This window comes from Pristiophorus japonicus, chromosome 22 (assembly GCF_044704955.1).
Source record: "Pristiophorus japonicus isolate sPriJap1 chromosome 22, sPriJap1.hap1, whole genome shotgun sequence".
NCBI classification, from domain to species: domain Eukaryota; kingdom Metazoa; phylum Chordata; class Chondrichthyes; family Pristiophoridae; genus Pristiophorus; species Pristiophorus japonicus.
In genome coordinates, this window is record NC_091998.1 from 48219087 (window position 1) to 48235506 (window position 16420).

At 48.9% G+C, this 16420-nt stretch overlaps 1 protein-coding gene across 3 annotated transcripts in view; it reads right to left on the minus strand.

The window, feature by feature from the left end:
* Positions 1 to 16420, minus strand: part of sema4c (sema domain, immunoglobulin domain (Ig), transmembrane domain (TM) and short cytoplasmic domain, (semaphorin) 4C) — a 101734-nt gene that overhangs the window by 45666 nt on the left and 39648 nt on the right. For all 3 annotated transcript variants that reach the window (XM_070866099.1, XM_070866100.1, XM_070866098.1), the window contains exons 3-5: positions 10262 to 10413; positions 7404 to 7466; positions 5118 to 5216 (exon numbers count right to left, since the gene is read on the minus strand). In XM_070866099.1, the coding sequence (XP_070722200.1) occupies positions 5118 to 5216; positions 7404 to 7466; positions 10262 to 10413 (314 nt within the window). The remainder of the gene's footprint in view (positions 1 to 5117; positions 5217 to 7403; positions 7467 to 10261; positions 10414 to 16420) is intronic.

Sequence of the window (16420 nt, forward strand, 5' to 3'; positions counted from 1 at the left end):
GGTCATGTGTCTGGTCAGGTGCATTTAAAGGTGAACTGTCCTCCCCTGTAGCTAGGCGACGGGTGCACAGGGTGAGTGTCGCAGAGTGGAGACGGATGCAGATTTCAGTCCCAGTCTGCTCAGTTCCTGCTCCACACCGCCCGAGACAAGAGACTAGGATCGCAGGTCACACACACAGATCCCCAAAAAGGGTCTCAGGAGTCACAAGGTATTTTATTAAGGGAGCGGTAGTTCAAATATAGTCAAACACAACACACAATCAGCATCGACATAGTAGACATACGACCGTGACAAGTATCTGGTACTAGTCCCGATCGTAAAGACAGTTGGTGGCACGAACAGCTCTTATCTGCCCTTGAAAAGCACTTTAGATATTTTTGTTGTCTTTTTAGGGGTGGGCCTGGGGTAAAGTTATGGACAGGACCCTTTAACCTAGAAGGGCTTCCCAAACCAGGATGCCCAGTCGCTCGTCGAGTTCTTTGTCTTAACTCCTCGGTGAAATCCTCCTCTTCACTGGTCTTTCCTGGTATAGGGTATTGGTGAGGCCGTACCTGGAGTAATGCATGCAGTTTTGGTCACCTTACTTAAGGAAGGAAATACTCGCTTTGGAGGGGGTACAGAGACGATTCACTAGGCTGATTCCGGAGATGAGGGGGTTACCTTATGATGATAGATTGAGTAGACTGGGTCTTTACTCGTTGGAGTTCAGAAGGATGAGGGGTGATTTTATAGAAACATTTAAAATAATGAAAGGGATAGACAAGATAGAGGCAGAGAGGTTGTTTCCACTGGTCGGGGAGACTAGAACTAGGGGGCACAGCCTCAAAATACGGGGGAGACAATTTAGAACCAAGTTGAGAAGGAATTCCTTCTCCCAAAGGGTTGTGAATCTGTAGAATTCTCTGCCCAAGGAAGCAGTTGAGGCTAGCTCATTGAATGTATTCAAGTCACAGATAGATAGATTTTTAACCAATAAGGGAATTAAGGGTTATGGGGAGCGGGCGGGTAAGTGGAGCGGAGTCCACGGCCAGATCAGCCATGATCTTGTTGAATGGCGGAGCAGGCTCGAGGGGCTAGATGGCCTACTCCTGTTCCTAATTCTTATGTTCTTATTATATATGTAACACTTTCTGAAGGCCCATCTCTCCTGTCCTTAACCTCCCACAGTTGGAGTTAGACATGCCATTCTTGGCCTTCAGATACTTGCTATCAGTTATTTATGTTCACGCTGTTCAAGCCGCTTTAGCTATTGCACCATGGAATGCATACTTCAATTCTAACACCAATCCGGAGACTTTTTGGGCCTCGTTATTTTTTCCAGTTCCCGATTTCTTAGTGAGCAGAGGCTGTGGCTGAATAACTAGAGGGAGGAGTGATTTTAGCAATCCCCGGGAGCCGGTGATGACGGATACCCGTACATTTATACATCGGGAAATCTCGGCGGGTCAGGCAACATCTGTGGAGAGGAAGCAGAGTTAACGTTTCGGGTCGATGACCCTTCGTCAGAACCAGAGAGCATTTGGGAAGGACGATTCTTAACCAGCGCTAAAGGGAAGGTCTGTGATAGGTTGGAAGACAGGAGAGATTAAAGACACAAAAGGGATAATGGGCCAAATTCAAACGCTAATGCCAGGAGTTAGAAAAATATTCGTCGTAAAAGGGTCTGCAGTATTTTGCTTTTGTATCTATACATCGGGTATGCACTGCCTGAAAGGGCAATGGAAATAGATTCAATAACAACTTTCAAAGGAGAATTGGATAACTACTTAAGGTGGAAACATTATGCAGCGCTATGGGGACAGAGCGGGGGAGTGGGACTAATTAGAGCCGGCACAGGCACGATGGGCCGAATGGCCTCCTTCTGTGTTGTATCAGTCCATGATTCTCGAATTAAAATTCGCAGACAAACACAGGACCAGATAAAGGATTTCCCCAGACACCCCCCTCTTCCATCATCAGAAGTCTCTGTCCACCACTAGTGGGAATTTGGCCAGGCAAAGGGAGCAACACAGCAGGAAAGAGGGACAAGCAGAGTGTCTCCATAATGCGGCACAGACTCACTCACCATCAACTGTTCACTCGGTGGAGCAGTGTGATTGTACCACATGAGGGAGCGATGGGACAAGGGCTGGTACCTATTACACCCCGCCTCCCCCCACTGCCTCCTAACCCCCTGGAGAGGGGATGAACATCTCTTCTGCTCTGATTACCGTCCTAAAGAAAGACAAGACTTGCATTTATATAGCGCCTTTCACATGACTACAGGGCATCCCAAAGTGCTTTACGGCCAATTAAGAACTTTTGAAGTTGCTGTTGTAATGTGGGAAACGCGGCAGCCAATTGGCGCGCAGCAAGCTCCCGCAAACAGCAATGTGATAATGACCAGATAAATCTGTTTTAGTGATGTGGATTGAGTGATACATTTTGGCCAGGACACCAGGGAGAACTTTCCTGCTCTTCTTTGAACAGTGCTGTGGGATCTTTTGTGTCCTGTGAACCTGTGGAATTCTCTACCACAGAAAGTTGTTGAGGCCAGTTCGTTGGATATATTCAAAATTGCAAAACTAAGATTAACAGATTTTTGTTGCCTTTGGGCATTTAGGGTTATGGAACCAAGGCAGGTAGATGGAGTTAAGATACAGATCAGCCATGATCTCATTCAATGGCGGAACAGCCTCGGGAGGCTGAATGGTCTCCTCCTGGTCCTAAAATCAGCTTCTCACTGTTAAACGTATTTCTCAACGGTTTTCAAAATGAGTTGGAGTGGTGTGTCAGATTAATACTGGTGCTGCCAAAATCCAGGCTGACACTCCAGTGCAGTGCTGAGGGAGCACCGCACTGTCGGAGGTGCCGACTTTCAGATGAGACGTTGAACCGAGGCTTCGTCTGCCCTCAGCTGGATATTGAAGATCCCTTGGCACTATTTTAAAGAGGAGCAGGGGTTCTGATTGAATGGCGGAAGTTAGATGTGGCCCTTACGGCTAAAGGGATAAGAACATAAGAACATAAGAATTAGGAACAGGAGTAGGCCATCTAGCCCCTCGAGCCTGCTCCGCCTTTCAACAAGATCATGTCTGATCTGGCCGTGGACTCAGCTCCACTTACCCGCCCGCTCCCCGTAACCCTTAATTCCCTTATTGGTTAAAAATCTATCTATCTGTGACTTGAATACATTCAATGAGCTAGCCTCAACTGCTTCCTTGGGCAGAGAATTCCACAGATTCACAACCCTCTGGGAGAAGAAATTCCTTCTCAACTCGGTTTTAAATTGGCTCCTCCGTATTTTGAGGCTGTGCCCCCTAGTTCTAGTCTCCCCGACCAGTGGAAACAACCTCTCTGCCTCGATCTTGTCTATCCCTTTCATTATTTTAAATGTTTCTATAAGATCGCCCCTCATCCTTCTGAACTCCAACGAGTAAAGACCCAGTCTACTCAATCTATCATCATAAGGTAACCCCCTCATCTCCGGAATCAGCCTAGTGAATCATCTCTGTACCCTCTCCAAAGCTAGTATATCCTTCCTTAAGTAAGGTGACCAAAACTGCACTCAGTACTCCAGGTGCGGCCTCACCAATACCCTATACAGTTGCAGAAGGACCTCCCTGCTTTTGTATTCCATCCCTCTCGCAATGAAGGCCAACATTCCATTTGGCTTCCTGATTACCTGCTGCACCTGCAAACTAACTTTTTGGAATTCATGCACAAGGACCCCCAGGTCCCTCTGCACCGCAGCATGTTGTAATTTCTCCCCATTCAAATAATATTCCCTTTTACTGTTTTTTTTCCCCAAGGTGGATGACCTCACACTTTCAGACATTGTATTCCATCTGCCAAACCTTAGCCCATTCGCTTAACCTATCTAAATCTCTTTGCAGCCTTTCTGTGTCCTCTACACAACCCGCTTTTCCCACTAATCTTTGTGTCATCTGCAAATTTTGTTACACTACACTCTGTCCCCTCTTCCAGGTCATCTATGTATATTGTAAACAGTTGTGGTCCCAGCACCGATCCCTGTGGCACACCACTAACCACCAATTTCCAACCCGAAAAGGACCCATTTATCCTGATTCTCTGCTTTCTGTTAGCCAGCCAATTCTCTATCCATGCTAATACATTTCCTCTGATTCCGCATACCTTTATCTTCTGCAGTAACCTTTTGTGTGGCACCTTATCGAATGCCTTTTGAAAATCTAAATACACCACACCCATCGGTACACCTCTATGCACCATGCTCGTTATATCCTCAAAGAATTCCAGTAAATTAGTTTTATTAATTAGTCAAGGGGTATGGAGAGAAAGCAGGAATGGGGTACTGAAGTTGCATGATCAGCCATGATCATATTGAGTGGTGGTGCAGGCTCGAAGGGCCGAATGGCCTACTCCTGCACCTATTTTCTATCCACTCTAGAGAGCAATTTAACAGTGTACGTCTTATCCGAAAGACGGCACCTCCGACAGTGCAGCGCTCCCTCAGCACTGCACTGGAGTGTCAGCCTAGACCTATGTGCTCAAGTCCCCGAAGTGGGAGTTGAACCCACAACCTTCTGACTCCCGAGGAGAGAGTGCTACCCACTGAGCCACGGCTGACACCTGAATCGATGCCCGATCCCCACCCCTGTACCGCTGGAGCCCAGGCCAGCAGAGGGAAGATGGTTCCTCAGAGGGAGAGTCTTGCTCAGAGGAGGTCACGGCACACTTGCTCAGAGTGGTGCTGACAGGAGCACAGGGGACCCCCACCCCCACAATGGTGGGCGAAGTTAGGGTGGTGTCTGAGAAAGAGAGACGGAGGGGGGAAACCCAAGATGGAAGACAATGGGGCCTGTAATATAGGTCCTGTGAGAATGCTCACAGATTTGAAGAGCTGTTGCATTGGGAGTGGCTTAGCCAGTCATGTGATATTCACAAGACTCAATAAAACCCCAGCCAGTTGAGTCCAGGTCAGCCACGATGAGGTATGCAGTTGTGAGCCTAGTGGATGAACTGGTAATGTATAGCTTGTTAAACCTTTGTTAATAAACCAACTAGTTCTAAATGACAATGCATTGCTATGAATTCTTCAGCAAAGAACCCATGAGGCAAAGACATTGCAGCACCCTCGGTGTGAAAGGGGTACTTACTATATACGTGCACCTGGGCTGAAAAGCGTAGGTCCCACAGGCGTACAGGTGAGTGCTGTTGAAGTTCTGCAGGAAGCGAATATAATTGAAGCAGTCGGTCTGTGAGGAGAGAGCAAATAAACAGCTTATTCACCCAAGCACCAGCAAAGCTGCTTAGAAGATTCAGGTGCAGATGGACACAAAGCTGAAAAGTGCAGAGTCCATTTCCCTGATGGTGCCTGCTGCGTAAAGGCTGCGGTAACTGATCTCAGCCGAGCGCTATAATTGGCCCCCCCCTCCCCCTCAACCGGAAACAGAAATTAAAGAAATATGGAATTAACCAGGATGGTTACTCTCAAATCACTATCAGAGACTTGGCAACACCAACTTGTATTTATATAGCGCCTTTAACATAGTACGACATCCTAAGGTGCATCACAGGAGTGTTACGGGATAAAAAAAATTTGATACCGAGCCACATACGTCGAAATTAGATTAGGTGACCAAAAGCTTGGTCCAAGAGGTATGTTTTAAGAAGCGTCTTGACGGAGATGAGAGAGGTAGAGAGGTGGAGAGGTTTAGGCAGGGAGTTCCAGAGGCAACAGAAGGCACGGCCACCAATGGTGGAGCGATTATAATCAGGGGACGCTCAAGAGGGCAGAATTGGAGGAACGCAGGAGGAGATAACAGAGATAGGGAGGGGCGAGGCCGTGGAGGGATTTGAAACGGAGGATGAGCGCTTTGAAATCGATGCATTGCATAACCGGGAGCCAATGTAGGGCAGCGAGCACAGGGGGTGATGGGTGAGCAGGACTTGCTGCAAGTTAGGAAACGGGGCAGCCCAGTTTTGAATGACCTCAAATCTACACAGGGTAGAATGTGGGAGGCCAGCCAGGAATGCATTAGAGTAGTGAAGTCTAGAGGTAACAAAGCATGGATGAAGGTTTCAGCAGCAGATGAGCTGAGGCAGGGGCGGAGACGGGCGATGTTACAGTGATGTAACTAGGCGGTCTTAGTTATGCTGAGGATATGTGGCCGGATGCTCATTGCAGAGTCAAATATGACACCAAGGTTGCGAACAGTCTGGTTTAGCCTCAGACAAATGCTAGGAAGAGGGATGGACGATTAGGGGTTTATTAAGACAGGTGACCAAAACTCAATCAAAGATGTAGGTTTTAAGGAGCGCCTTAAATGGGGGAGAGGCAGAGCGGTTTCAGGAGGGAATTCTAGAGCTTAGGGCCCAGGGTGCTGAAGACACGGCAGCCAATGGTGGAGCAATTAAAATCAGGAATGGTCAAGGAGGACAGAATTGGAGGAGCGAAGCGATCTTGGGAGGGGTTGGGGGGTTGCAGGGCTGGAGGAGGTTGCAGAGATGGGAGGAGACGAGGTCATAGAGGGATTTGAAAACATGGATGAGAATTCTAAGACCCCCTGCTGAAGTGTGAACACGTGGACAGGACTGGTCCAATGCCCAATGGGCAACTAGCCCATTAATACTGACCATCCGATGGTGCATAGTTAAACCTCTGCTGGCACATCATCATTATCAGCGGCAGTGCCTCGGAATTGAGGAAGACTTGCTTCCACTCTTAAAATGAGTCCTTAGGTGGCCGAACATTAGTTTTATTTGAAATCGAGGTGTTGTTTAACCAGAGTTGGCACATACCTCAGAGTGAGTCAATATCTCCGGGAGAGGGGGGGGGGTAAATGGGAGAGCGAGAGCACGCGAGAGAGAGAGCGCGCGAGCGAAAGAGAGCGCGAGACAGAGAGAGAGAGAGAGAGAGAGAGAGAGAGAGAGCGCGAGAGAGAGAGAGCGCGAGAGAGCGAGTGCGATGATTGCAGAGCGGGGGACTCTCAATGGTCTAATTCCAGTTACGTGCTGCAACAATGATCCTCAGTCAAGCGGAGGATTAGATAACAATGTCCAAAGTTTAGTCCTCCTCAGCGCAATGGCCTCTGCCCAGGCCACACAAGCCTGCGGCCAGTATTTAGGAACACTCAGTGTTTATTTAAACGCTGCCTTCTCTCTGCAGTCAAAACTTCTCATTGCGAATGAAAAATGGCAGTCATGTCTCTCTCTCGAAACTGGCATCCATCCAGCACAAATCAGAAGGCGAAAGAGAGAAACAAAAACACGAGGACTTATCTCGACACAGTCCAGGCTGCAATGTTGTGCTCCTGTGCTTGCAGGGTGACCCTGGGCTGACCTTTGCGTGCCTCGCTCTAATCCGTTTACTCTACGCTCTGTGCTTTTGGAACAAACAGCCATTCCCACTATTTCACAGCCAATGAGACGCTTTCATGTACCTGGTTGTTTTTCCCCTTCTGAACACAATCCATTTTCTTGTCAAGCGGGGCGTCCCAAACGATCTGTTTCAACAACAACAACAAAAAAAGAGTAAGAGAAGCAATTAAAATGGAGCCCACCGAACCACCAAAATGGCCTTTTGCCTTTGGGAACCCCCTCAATTTGGTGAGTGAGTGAAAGAGAGTGAGTAGGAAGGAAGGAGTGAAAGAGAGTGAGTAGGAAGGAAGGAGTGAAAGAGAGTGAGTAGGTAGGAAGGAAGGAAGGAGTAGGAAGGAAGGAGTGAGTAGGAAGGAGTGAAGTAAAAGAAAAAAAAAGAAAAGCAAGAAAGAAAAACAAAAGAAAAAAAAGAGACATGTATTTAGATTTTTGGATATTAAGGGAATCCAGGGATATGGGGAAAGGGGAGTTGAGGTAGAAGATCAGCCATGATCTCATTGAATGGTGGAGCAGGCTCGAGGGGCCGAATGGCCAACTCCTGCTCCTATTTCTTATGTTCTTATATGAACCCATTCTGAAATAAAGTGGCTTAAATGATTCTGATCAGGCCCGTCGTACCAAGTGCTTGCTCGGTTTGATAAGACGGAAGCAGCAGTATGTGAACCACACTGAGGCACTAAAGTGTCGGGTGACCAGAATCTGTGCAAGTTCACCGCACGCCCACATGGCACCGACTCGTCCTCGGGCATCGGCGGGCTGACCAGACTGGCACAGTGCTGCGACACCATTTGCCAGGCACTGGGCAGAGCAATGTCAAACTCATCCAACAGTGTTCTTGAACTTGAGCCAGCGGCACTAAAATTAAACATGGTAATTAACAAGATATTTATAACTGGAGCGAGCAAGCAGTGGGACTGGAGAGGTGACATCAGCTGTAATGTAATGCCAGTAATCTTTCCCGAAAAAGCTTCCCTTCTCCTCATGACGGTGTTGTGTCTCGGTCAGTGTATGGGACCGGTGAACTTGCAAGGTTACGTCCCCCGTCACTGTTCAGATATGGACTATTCTGTAGTTTTCACGGTTTGTGGGCCGTTTGGATACAAAGAGATTACAGGAAAGAAGTGATCGCACTAGAGAGGGTACAGAGGAGATTTATGAGGATGTTGCCTGGATGGAGAATTTTAGCGGTGAGGATAGATTGGATAGGCTGGGGTTGTTTTCTTTGGAACAGAGGAGAACACAAGAAAAAGGAGCAGGAGTAGGCCACCTGGCTCCTCGAGCCTGCTCTGCCATTTAATAAGATCATGGCTGATCTGATCATGGACTCAGCTCCACTTCCCCGCCCACTTCCCACAACTCTTTACTCACTTAGTGCTCAAAAATCTGTCTATCTCCGCCTTAAACATATTCAATGACCCAGCCTCCACAACTCTCGGGTAGAGAATTCCACAGATTTACAACCCTCGGAAGAAATTCCTCATCTCAGTTTTAAATGGGTGGCCCCTTATTCCGAGACTATGCCCCCAAGTTTTAGTTTCACCCATGTGGAAATATTCTCTCTGCAACCACGTTGTTGAGCCACCTCTTTATCTTATATTATCATTCTTCTGAACTCCAATGAGTATAGGCCCAACCTACTCAACCTATCTTCATAAGTCAACCCCCTCATCCCCAGACTCAACCTAGTGAACCTTCTCTGAACAGCCTCCAATGCAAGTATATCCTTCCTTAAATACGGAGACCAAAATTGTATGCAGTACTCTAGGTGTGGCCTCACCAATACCCGGTACAGTTGTGGCAGGCCTTCTCTGCTTTTATATTCCATCCCCATTGCAATAAAGGCCAACATTCCATTTGCCTTCTGATTACTTGCTGTTCCTGCATGCTGACTTTGTATTTCATGCACAAGGACCCCCAGGGTCCCTCTGTACTGCAGCACTTTGCAATTTTTCTCCATTTAAATTATAATTTGCTTTTCTATTTTTTCTGCCAAAGTGGATAACCTCACATTATACTCACAACTGTCACATTTTTGGCCACTCACTCAGCCTGTCTACATCCCTTTGCAGATTTCTTGTGTCCTCCACGCAATTTGCTTTCCCACCCATCTTTGTATCATCAGCAAACTTGGCTACATTGCACTCGGTCCCTTCATCCAAGTCATTAATATAGATTGGAAATAGTTGAAGCCCCAGCACCGATCCCTGATGGGAGACCTTATTGAGGTGCATAAAATTATGACGGGCCTAGATCGAGTGGATAGGAAGGACCTATTTCCCTTAGCAGAGGGGTCAACAACCAGGGGGCACAGATTTAAAGTAAATTTAAATTTAAAGTCGGAGGTTTAGAGGGGATTTAAGGGGAATTGTTTTCACCCAGAGGGTGGTGGGAGTCTGGAACTTGTTGCCTGAAATGGTGGTAGAGGCAGAAACCCTCATCGCATTTAAAAAGTACTTGGATATTGCATTTAAAAAGGACTTGAATTGCCATAACCTACAGGGCTACGGACCAAGAGCTGGAAAGTGGGATTAGGCTGGATAACTCTTTGTCGGTCGGCGGGGACACGATGGGCCAGAATGTCCTCAGTCCGTGCAGTAAATTTCTATGAATCTATGATCACTGGAATTAAAATTCTCATTACCTTTTAGTGATACTGTTAAATCTGTTGTGGAGGCGGGGGGGGGGGGGGGTGGTTGGGTTTCAATAAAACCGAACGTCTTGATCAAAGCCCAGTCTTGGGAATGCTGTAACAAAATTCACTTAAAGTGTTGGGGAGACGTGGGCCTGAGCCAGTTGAGGCCCCCCGCCCACTCACCCCGACAAATATATTGGTCACTCAGACAAGGAACTGCAGGTCACTCCATAACTGACTGAGAGCCAGGCTGTGGCTCTGCTATATTTACAACGAAACCCTCCTTACCGCTTCTTTCACCTCCTTCGTAATATCGTCCATCAGGAGCGCGTACATGGCCTCTCGAGCTCCGACGTACAGAACCCCATCGTCTTCATCCAGGCGCAGGGTGGTGTAATTGAAGATGCTGGGTTTTGAGAAGCGTTTCACCTCTTTCAGGGCTGCAAGGGAGAAGGGGATCAGCTGTAAGGCAACAGTCGGTTGCACGTAGCAAAATGCAGCCAAAGCCAGCACAATAGCAGACCGCAGACGCGAACCCACCCCCCCACCACCAAACCAGCAGACCACATACCCCAACCCCTGCACACCAGCAGACGCTAACCCCCCCCCGCCAAACCAGCAGACCACATACCCCAACCCCTGCACACACCAGCAGACGCTAACCCTCCCCCCCGCCAAACCAGCAGACCACATACCCCAACCCCTGCACACCAGCAGACGCTAACCCTCCCCCCCGCCAAACCAGCAGACCACATACCCCAACCCCTGCACACCAGCAGACGCTAACCCTCCCCCCCGCCAAACCAGCAGACCACATACCCCAACCCCTGCACACCAGCAGACGCTAACCCTCCCCCCCGCCAAACCAGCAGACCACATACCCCAACCCCTGCACACCAGCAGACGCTAACCCTCCCCCCCGCCAAACCAGCAGACCACATACCCCAACCCCTGCACACCAGCAGACGCTAACCCTCCCCCCGCCAAACCAGCAGACCACATACCCCAACCCCTGCACACCAGCAGACGCTACCCCCCCCCCGCCAAACCAGCAGACCACATACCCCAACCCCTGCACACCAGCAGACGCTAACCCCCCCCCCCGCCAAACCAGCAGACCACATACCCCAACCCCTGTACACCAGCAGACACTAACCCCCGCCCCCCCCCCCAACACCCACACACCAGCAGAGGACAACCCTCCCGCACCCCCCCCCACCCCCCCAGCATTGAACCATCCCATATAAATGTAAGGCGAATGGCACCGAGCTATTCAACCCTGAGAGGAGCCCAAACGGAGCCTCACCCGATGCCCACACCGGCACATTTGCGATAGCAGAAAAAAGGAATGTGATCTGCTGACTTTCCCTCCCTGACCCAGTGGAAGTCCGTTACAGCATCCACCACACACCCCTCCCCATTTTCATCTATGGGATCATGTCAGTCAACTCTCTCTTGCAGTTGAGCCACTCTGTTCATAGAGCCCCGAGAGGCAGCCTGGGACTTATAAATAGACCAGAAAATTCTGACGGGTTTGAACAGGTTAGATGCGGGAAGAATGTTCCAGATGTTGGGGAAGTCCAGAACCAGGGGTCACAGTCTAAGGATAAGGGGTAAGCCCTTTAGGACCGAGATGAGGAGAAACTTCTTCACCCAGAGAGTGGTGAACCTGTGGAATTCTCTACCACAGAAAGTTGTTGAGGCCAATTCACTAAATATATTCAAAAAGGAGTTAGATGAAGTCCTTACTACTAGGGGGATCAAGGGGTATGGCGAGAAAGCAGGAATGGGGTACTGAAGTTGCATGTTCAGCCATGACCTCATTGAATGGCGGTGCAGGCTCGAAGGGCCAAATGGCCTACTCCTGCATCTATTTTCTATGTTTCTATGATACCAAGAAACCATGTGAGCTTGCATTATCCATCGCCCACTGTTTTAATTATAGGGGATCGGTGAACGTCCGTGACTGAATCACACAATGTTCACGGGAGCTGGAAGGGCTATTACTGGGCACAATGTGGTGCTGCCCTGTTGCACTGTTCCCCCTTGTCCCGACACCTACCCGCCTTCCTTTGCATCCACCCAGGACACGAGAACAATTTCCCGGCCAGAAGGCAGAGGCCCAGCCTCGGTCACTGCTGCCCATGGGATTTGCTCAGAGTTTTGGAACAAAAACGAGACAGGGAAATAAATAAATGCTCGTTTTTAAATGCAACGGGCTTCAATGCAACACGATATTGTGTGGCACTTAAAATCACCCCTTGAGGTTGTCTCCCACCAGATCTGTAACCACCAGCACTTCACCCCAGTGTTACACAGCTCAAAATGCTCCCGACACACAAGCCAAGTTGGGAAGAGGCGGATCTGGAATTGTACTGCTCCACGGTTCAGCCGAACCGCGGAATGAACATGCCCTGCGTGCCCACGGTTTCACCGTGCTGCAGTCCCCGTGACAATGGGGGGGGGGGGGGGGGGGGGGTACTGTGTGGGGAGTGCGTGCGGATATTCCCCTCCTGTACAGAGGAATATCCAGCTTTTCACTCCGTGCCCCATCAGACACAGACGAAATCAGCGAGACAGCAAAAAACGCTGGACAACATCCCTGGTGGAAACCAGGCCTCGGGGAAGGCCAACTTCAGCGAAGGTATTTCTGTACTGTTTGCTACAGCAAAGATATATTTGTTCTATTTGTTAAAGAAAAGGGAGTTGTACCCGATGGAGAGAGACAAAGACGAGTAGCCAAGTTCCCTATTCTTCAGCGCTTTAAAAACATTTCACTTATTTGTTCACAGGGTGTGGGCGTCACAAGACCAGCATTTATTGCCCATTCCTAATTGCCCTGGTGAAGCTGCCTTCTTGAACCGCTGCAGTCCGTGTGGCGACGGTGCTCCCACAGTGCTTGCTTTATCATAACTGAGTGTCTCGCTGGGCCATTCCAGAGGACAGTTAAGAGTCAACCACATTGCTGTGGGTCTGGAGTCACATATTGGCCAGACCGGGTAAGGACGGCAGATTTCCTTCCCGAAAGGACATGAATGAACCAGATGGGTTTTTAACGACAATCCGGTAGTTTCATGGTCACCATTACTGATGCTAACTTTTATATTCCAAATTTAATTCATTAACTGAAATTAAATTCCCCAGCTGCCGTGGTGGGATTTGAACTCTGGTCTCTGCGTCATTAGTTCAGGCCCAGTCACATAACCACTGTGCTATCGTACCCCTATCCTATGACCTCTTGTCGGGAAATGCGCATGGGTGGGAGATGAAGCCCTCCTCCCCAGCCCCCGCTGGCCTTCCCCAAGCCAGAGATCTGCTCAGCACTCCCCAGTGTTGGCTGCCCGTGTCCTAACTCGCACCAAGTCCCGTTCACCCATCACCCCTGTGCTCGCTGACCTACATTGGCTCACGGTTAAGCAACGCCTCAATTTCAAAATTCTCATCCTTATTTTCAAATCCTTCCATGGCCTCACCCCTCCCTATCTCTGTAATCTCCTCCAGCCCCACAACCCCCCCCCCCACCTTCTCCCACCGAGATGTCTGCGCTCCTCTAATTTTGATCTCTTGAGCATCCCTGATTATAATCGCTCAACCATCGGTGGCCGTGCCTTCTGTTGCCTGAGCCCCAAGCTCTGGAACTCCCTCACTAAACCTCTCCGCCTCCCTATCCTCTTTCAAGCCGCTCCTTAAAACATACCCCTTTGACCAAGCTTTTGGTCAACTACGCCAATTTCTACTTGTGCGGCTTGGTGTCAAATTTTTCTCTCATAAATGCTCCTGTGAAGTGCCTTGGGACTTGTCACTACGTTAAAGGTGCTATATAAATGCAAGATGTTGAAACACTGGAAGGAAGCCGCAACTCTGCAAGTGACAGCACCTTCAGGAATATGGAGCAGATAATAAAAGAAGTCACCATCATCATTGTACCAGGACAGTGTCAGCTCCTTTAAGATACTTTGTCACGCGAGTGGGAAGAGAATTTCCAAAGATGTTGTGCTTTAAATGTGGTGCGCAAGGAGTGGTACAGTTGTGTCGCATTTTCACAGGCCCGATTGTGTAAACAAGGATACTCGAAACCTCAACAAACACAAGAGGCGGACAATGGAACCGGTTTCAGGGATTGACTGGTGAAAGCCAGGAATACAATTGGAGTTCGCATTCAGTGATCCTGCTCCCCAAGGAAACCACCAAAAACAGCAACACAGGCTCAACTCTCAGAAGGAATTACCAGTTTCCAAATGTCAAACACACACACACACACACAAAGCAGCAATGCAAACCGAACTGTGGTGGCATTAAAGCTGGTGCCCCCTACAACATAGGTCAACAATCCCCCTTCGAGGTGCAGGCTCAAAGGGCCGAATGGCCTACTCCTGCACCTATTTTCTATGTTTCTATGAGACAATTTAAAAGTTGGCACAAAGAGGGCAGATACGGAAAACACTGGCCCAAATCCCCCTCCCTCTCGACAATTAACCCCCCCCTCCCCCTTCCTCCCAGACTCTTGGGGCGTTAGCCAGGACCGAGATGAGGAGAAACTTCTTCACTCAGAGAATTGTGAACCTGTGGAATTCTCTACCACAGAAAGTTGTTGAGGCCAGTTTGTTAGATATATTCAAAAGGGAGTTAGATGTGGCCCTTACAGCTAAAGGGATCTAGGGGTATGGAGGGAAAGCAGGAATGGGCTACTGAGGTTGCAAAAATGATCAGCCATGATCATACTGAATGCTGCTGCAGGGTCGAAGGGCCGAATGGCCTACTCCTGCAACTATTTGCTATGTTTCAATCGAAGTGAAGATTCCACCTTTACTCTCGAGGAGGACACAAGGAGGAGGGGGAGGTGAGTGGGACTATTTGGACAGCTCTTTCAAAGAGCCGGCACAGGCTCAATGGACCGAAAGGCCTCCTTCACTGCTGCATCATGTAGAATCCTGCCCCCAGCTAACAGCCTTGGGCACGGGTTGACTGCAGCAGCCCTGACTGCCCAGCGACTGTGTTTTGATGAAGGTTTCCACCCAAACCATGAGGTGGGGTTCCCCTTCCTACACTACAACAGCAACTACACTTCAAAAGGACTTAATTGGCTGTTCAGTGCTTTGGGACATCCCGAGGTCATGGAAGGCGCTCTAGAAACACAAGTTATTCTTAAAGTTCTTCCACACACGGACTGAGCAGATTTAATTCCCACCATGTTGCAGATTTCCTGGCTCAGAATGTTGCATAGCTACCTGTGGACCTCACTTTTAAAAAAAAAAAGGAGACTGCAACCCTTTTAAAAGTATAATCCAGCACTACTTCCTCACTGGCATCGGGCTCACCCTGGAACGCCGTCTTGCTGGGGTATTTCCAGCTACTCCTTTTGGCGAGACATCCCACAACAACAGCACAAAGGCTCTTCCCTGAAACCTGGTGACTGGGCAAAATGCAGATAAACCCAAAACAGAAGCATCGCTTTCAGAGTTCAAATGTGCAGTCCCTACGTTGAGCCGTGGAGACGAGGGTGATGCGATCATGATCTCCCGGGGCTGTGCTAAGTGATCACAGCTCAGCCGATGCAGCAACCTGACAGCCTTCCCCGATTAGATCCCAGCCTGCAACTCACTCCCGGGTATCCATTATCCTATATATAAACCCTCTGAACCCCTCGATTAGATCCCAGCCTGTAACTCACTCCCAGGTCTCCGTTATTCTATATATATATATAACACCCCCGATATCCCGCCGATTAGATTCCAGACTGTAACTCACTCCCAGTGAAAAGTTCCTTCTAATTTTTTTTCATGAACATTTCGCGCATGCACAGCTTTTTCCATGTATAAGCCAGTGAGTGGCCTGTGCGGGATCTCCAGACTGCTGTGCGCCCTCATTACCCCTGGGTATCCAACACACACACACACACACACACACACACACACACAATCACGTAAACCATCCACACCCCTAGACTAAATGCCAGTCTGTAACCCACACCTGTAAACCAATTACTGACAGGAGCAAGATCATTGCCATAATCTTTTGGTGCCAATTCACCCCACAAGCCCAACAACAAACCTGCCAGAACACATCGCTGCTCAGATGTCATGTGGAAAATGCCAGATCGCAAAAAGTTATTAAAAGTTAAATCTCTCAATTTTGGCCGAAAATGTTTTCCTTTCAATCACCTCTTGCCAACAGAAGTCAAGAGCAAATTGCGGGCTGGGCTGCAGTCATGATAATCTTCGCAGAATTTTCCCCCCAGTGAACTCGGGTGCCTTTGGCAAACCACATTACGCAGGCTTTTGCGCTCTGCCTTTCTTCCCTCATCTGCTGAGAGCTTTGCCCTGGTTCAGTATAGAGTCCTTCAGTCCCTCACTCCAGTGCCCATTCTAACTCTGCTGAAGGCATGGACTTGTTGGGGTTCAGTACCCTGGAGTACCCCACCCCAGTTCCATTCTACCTCACCTGAAG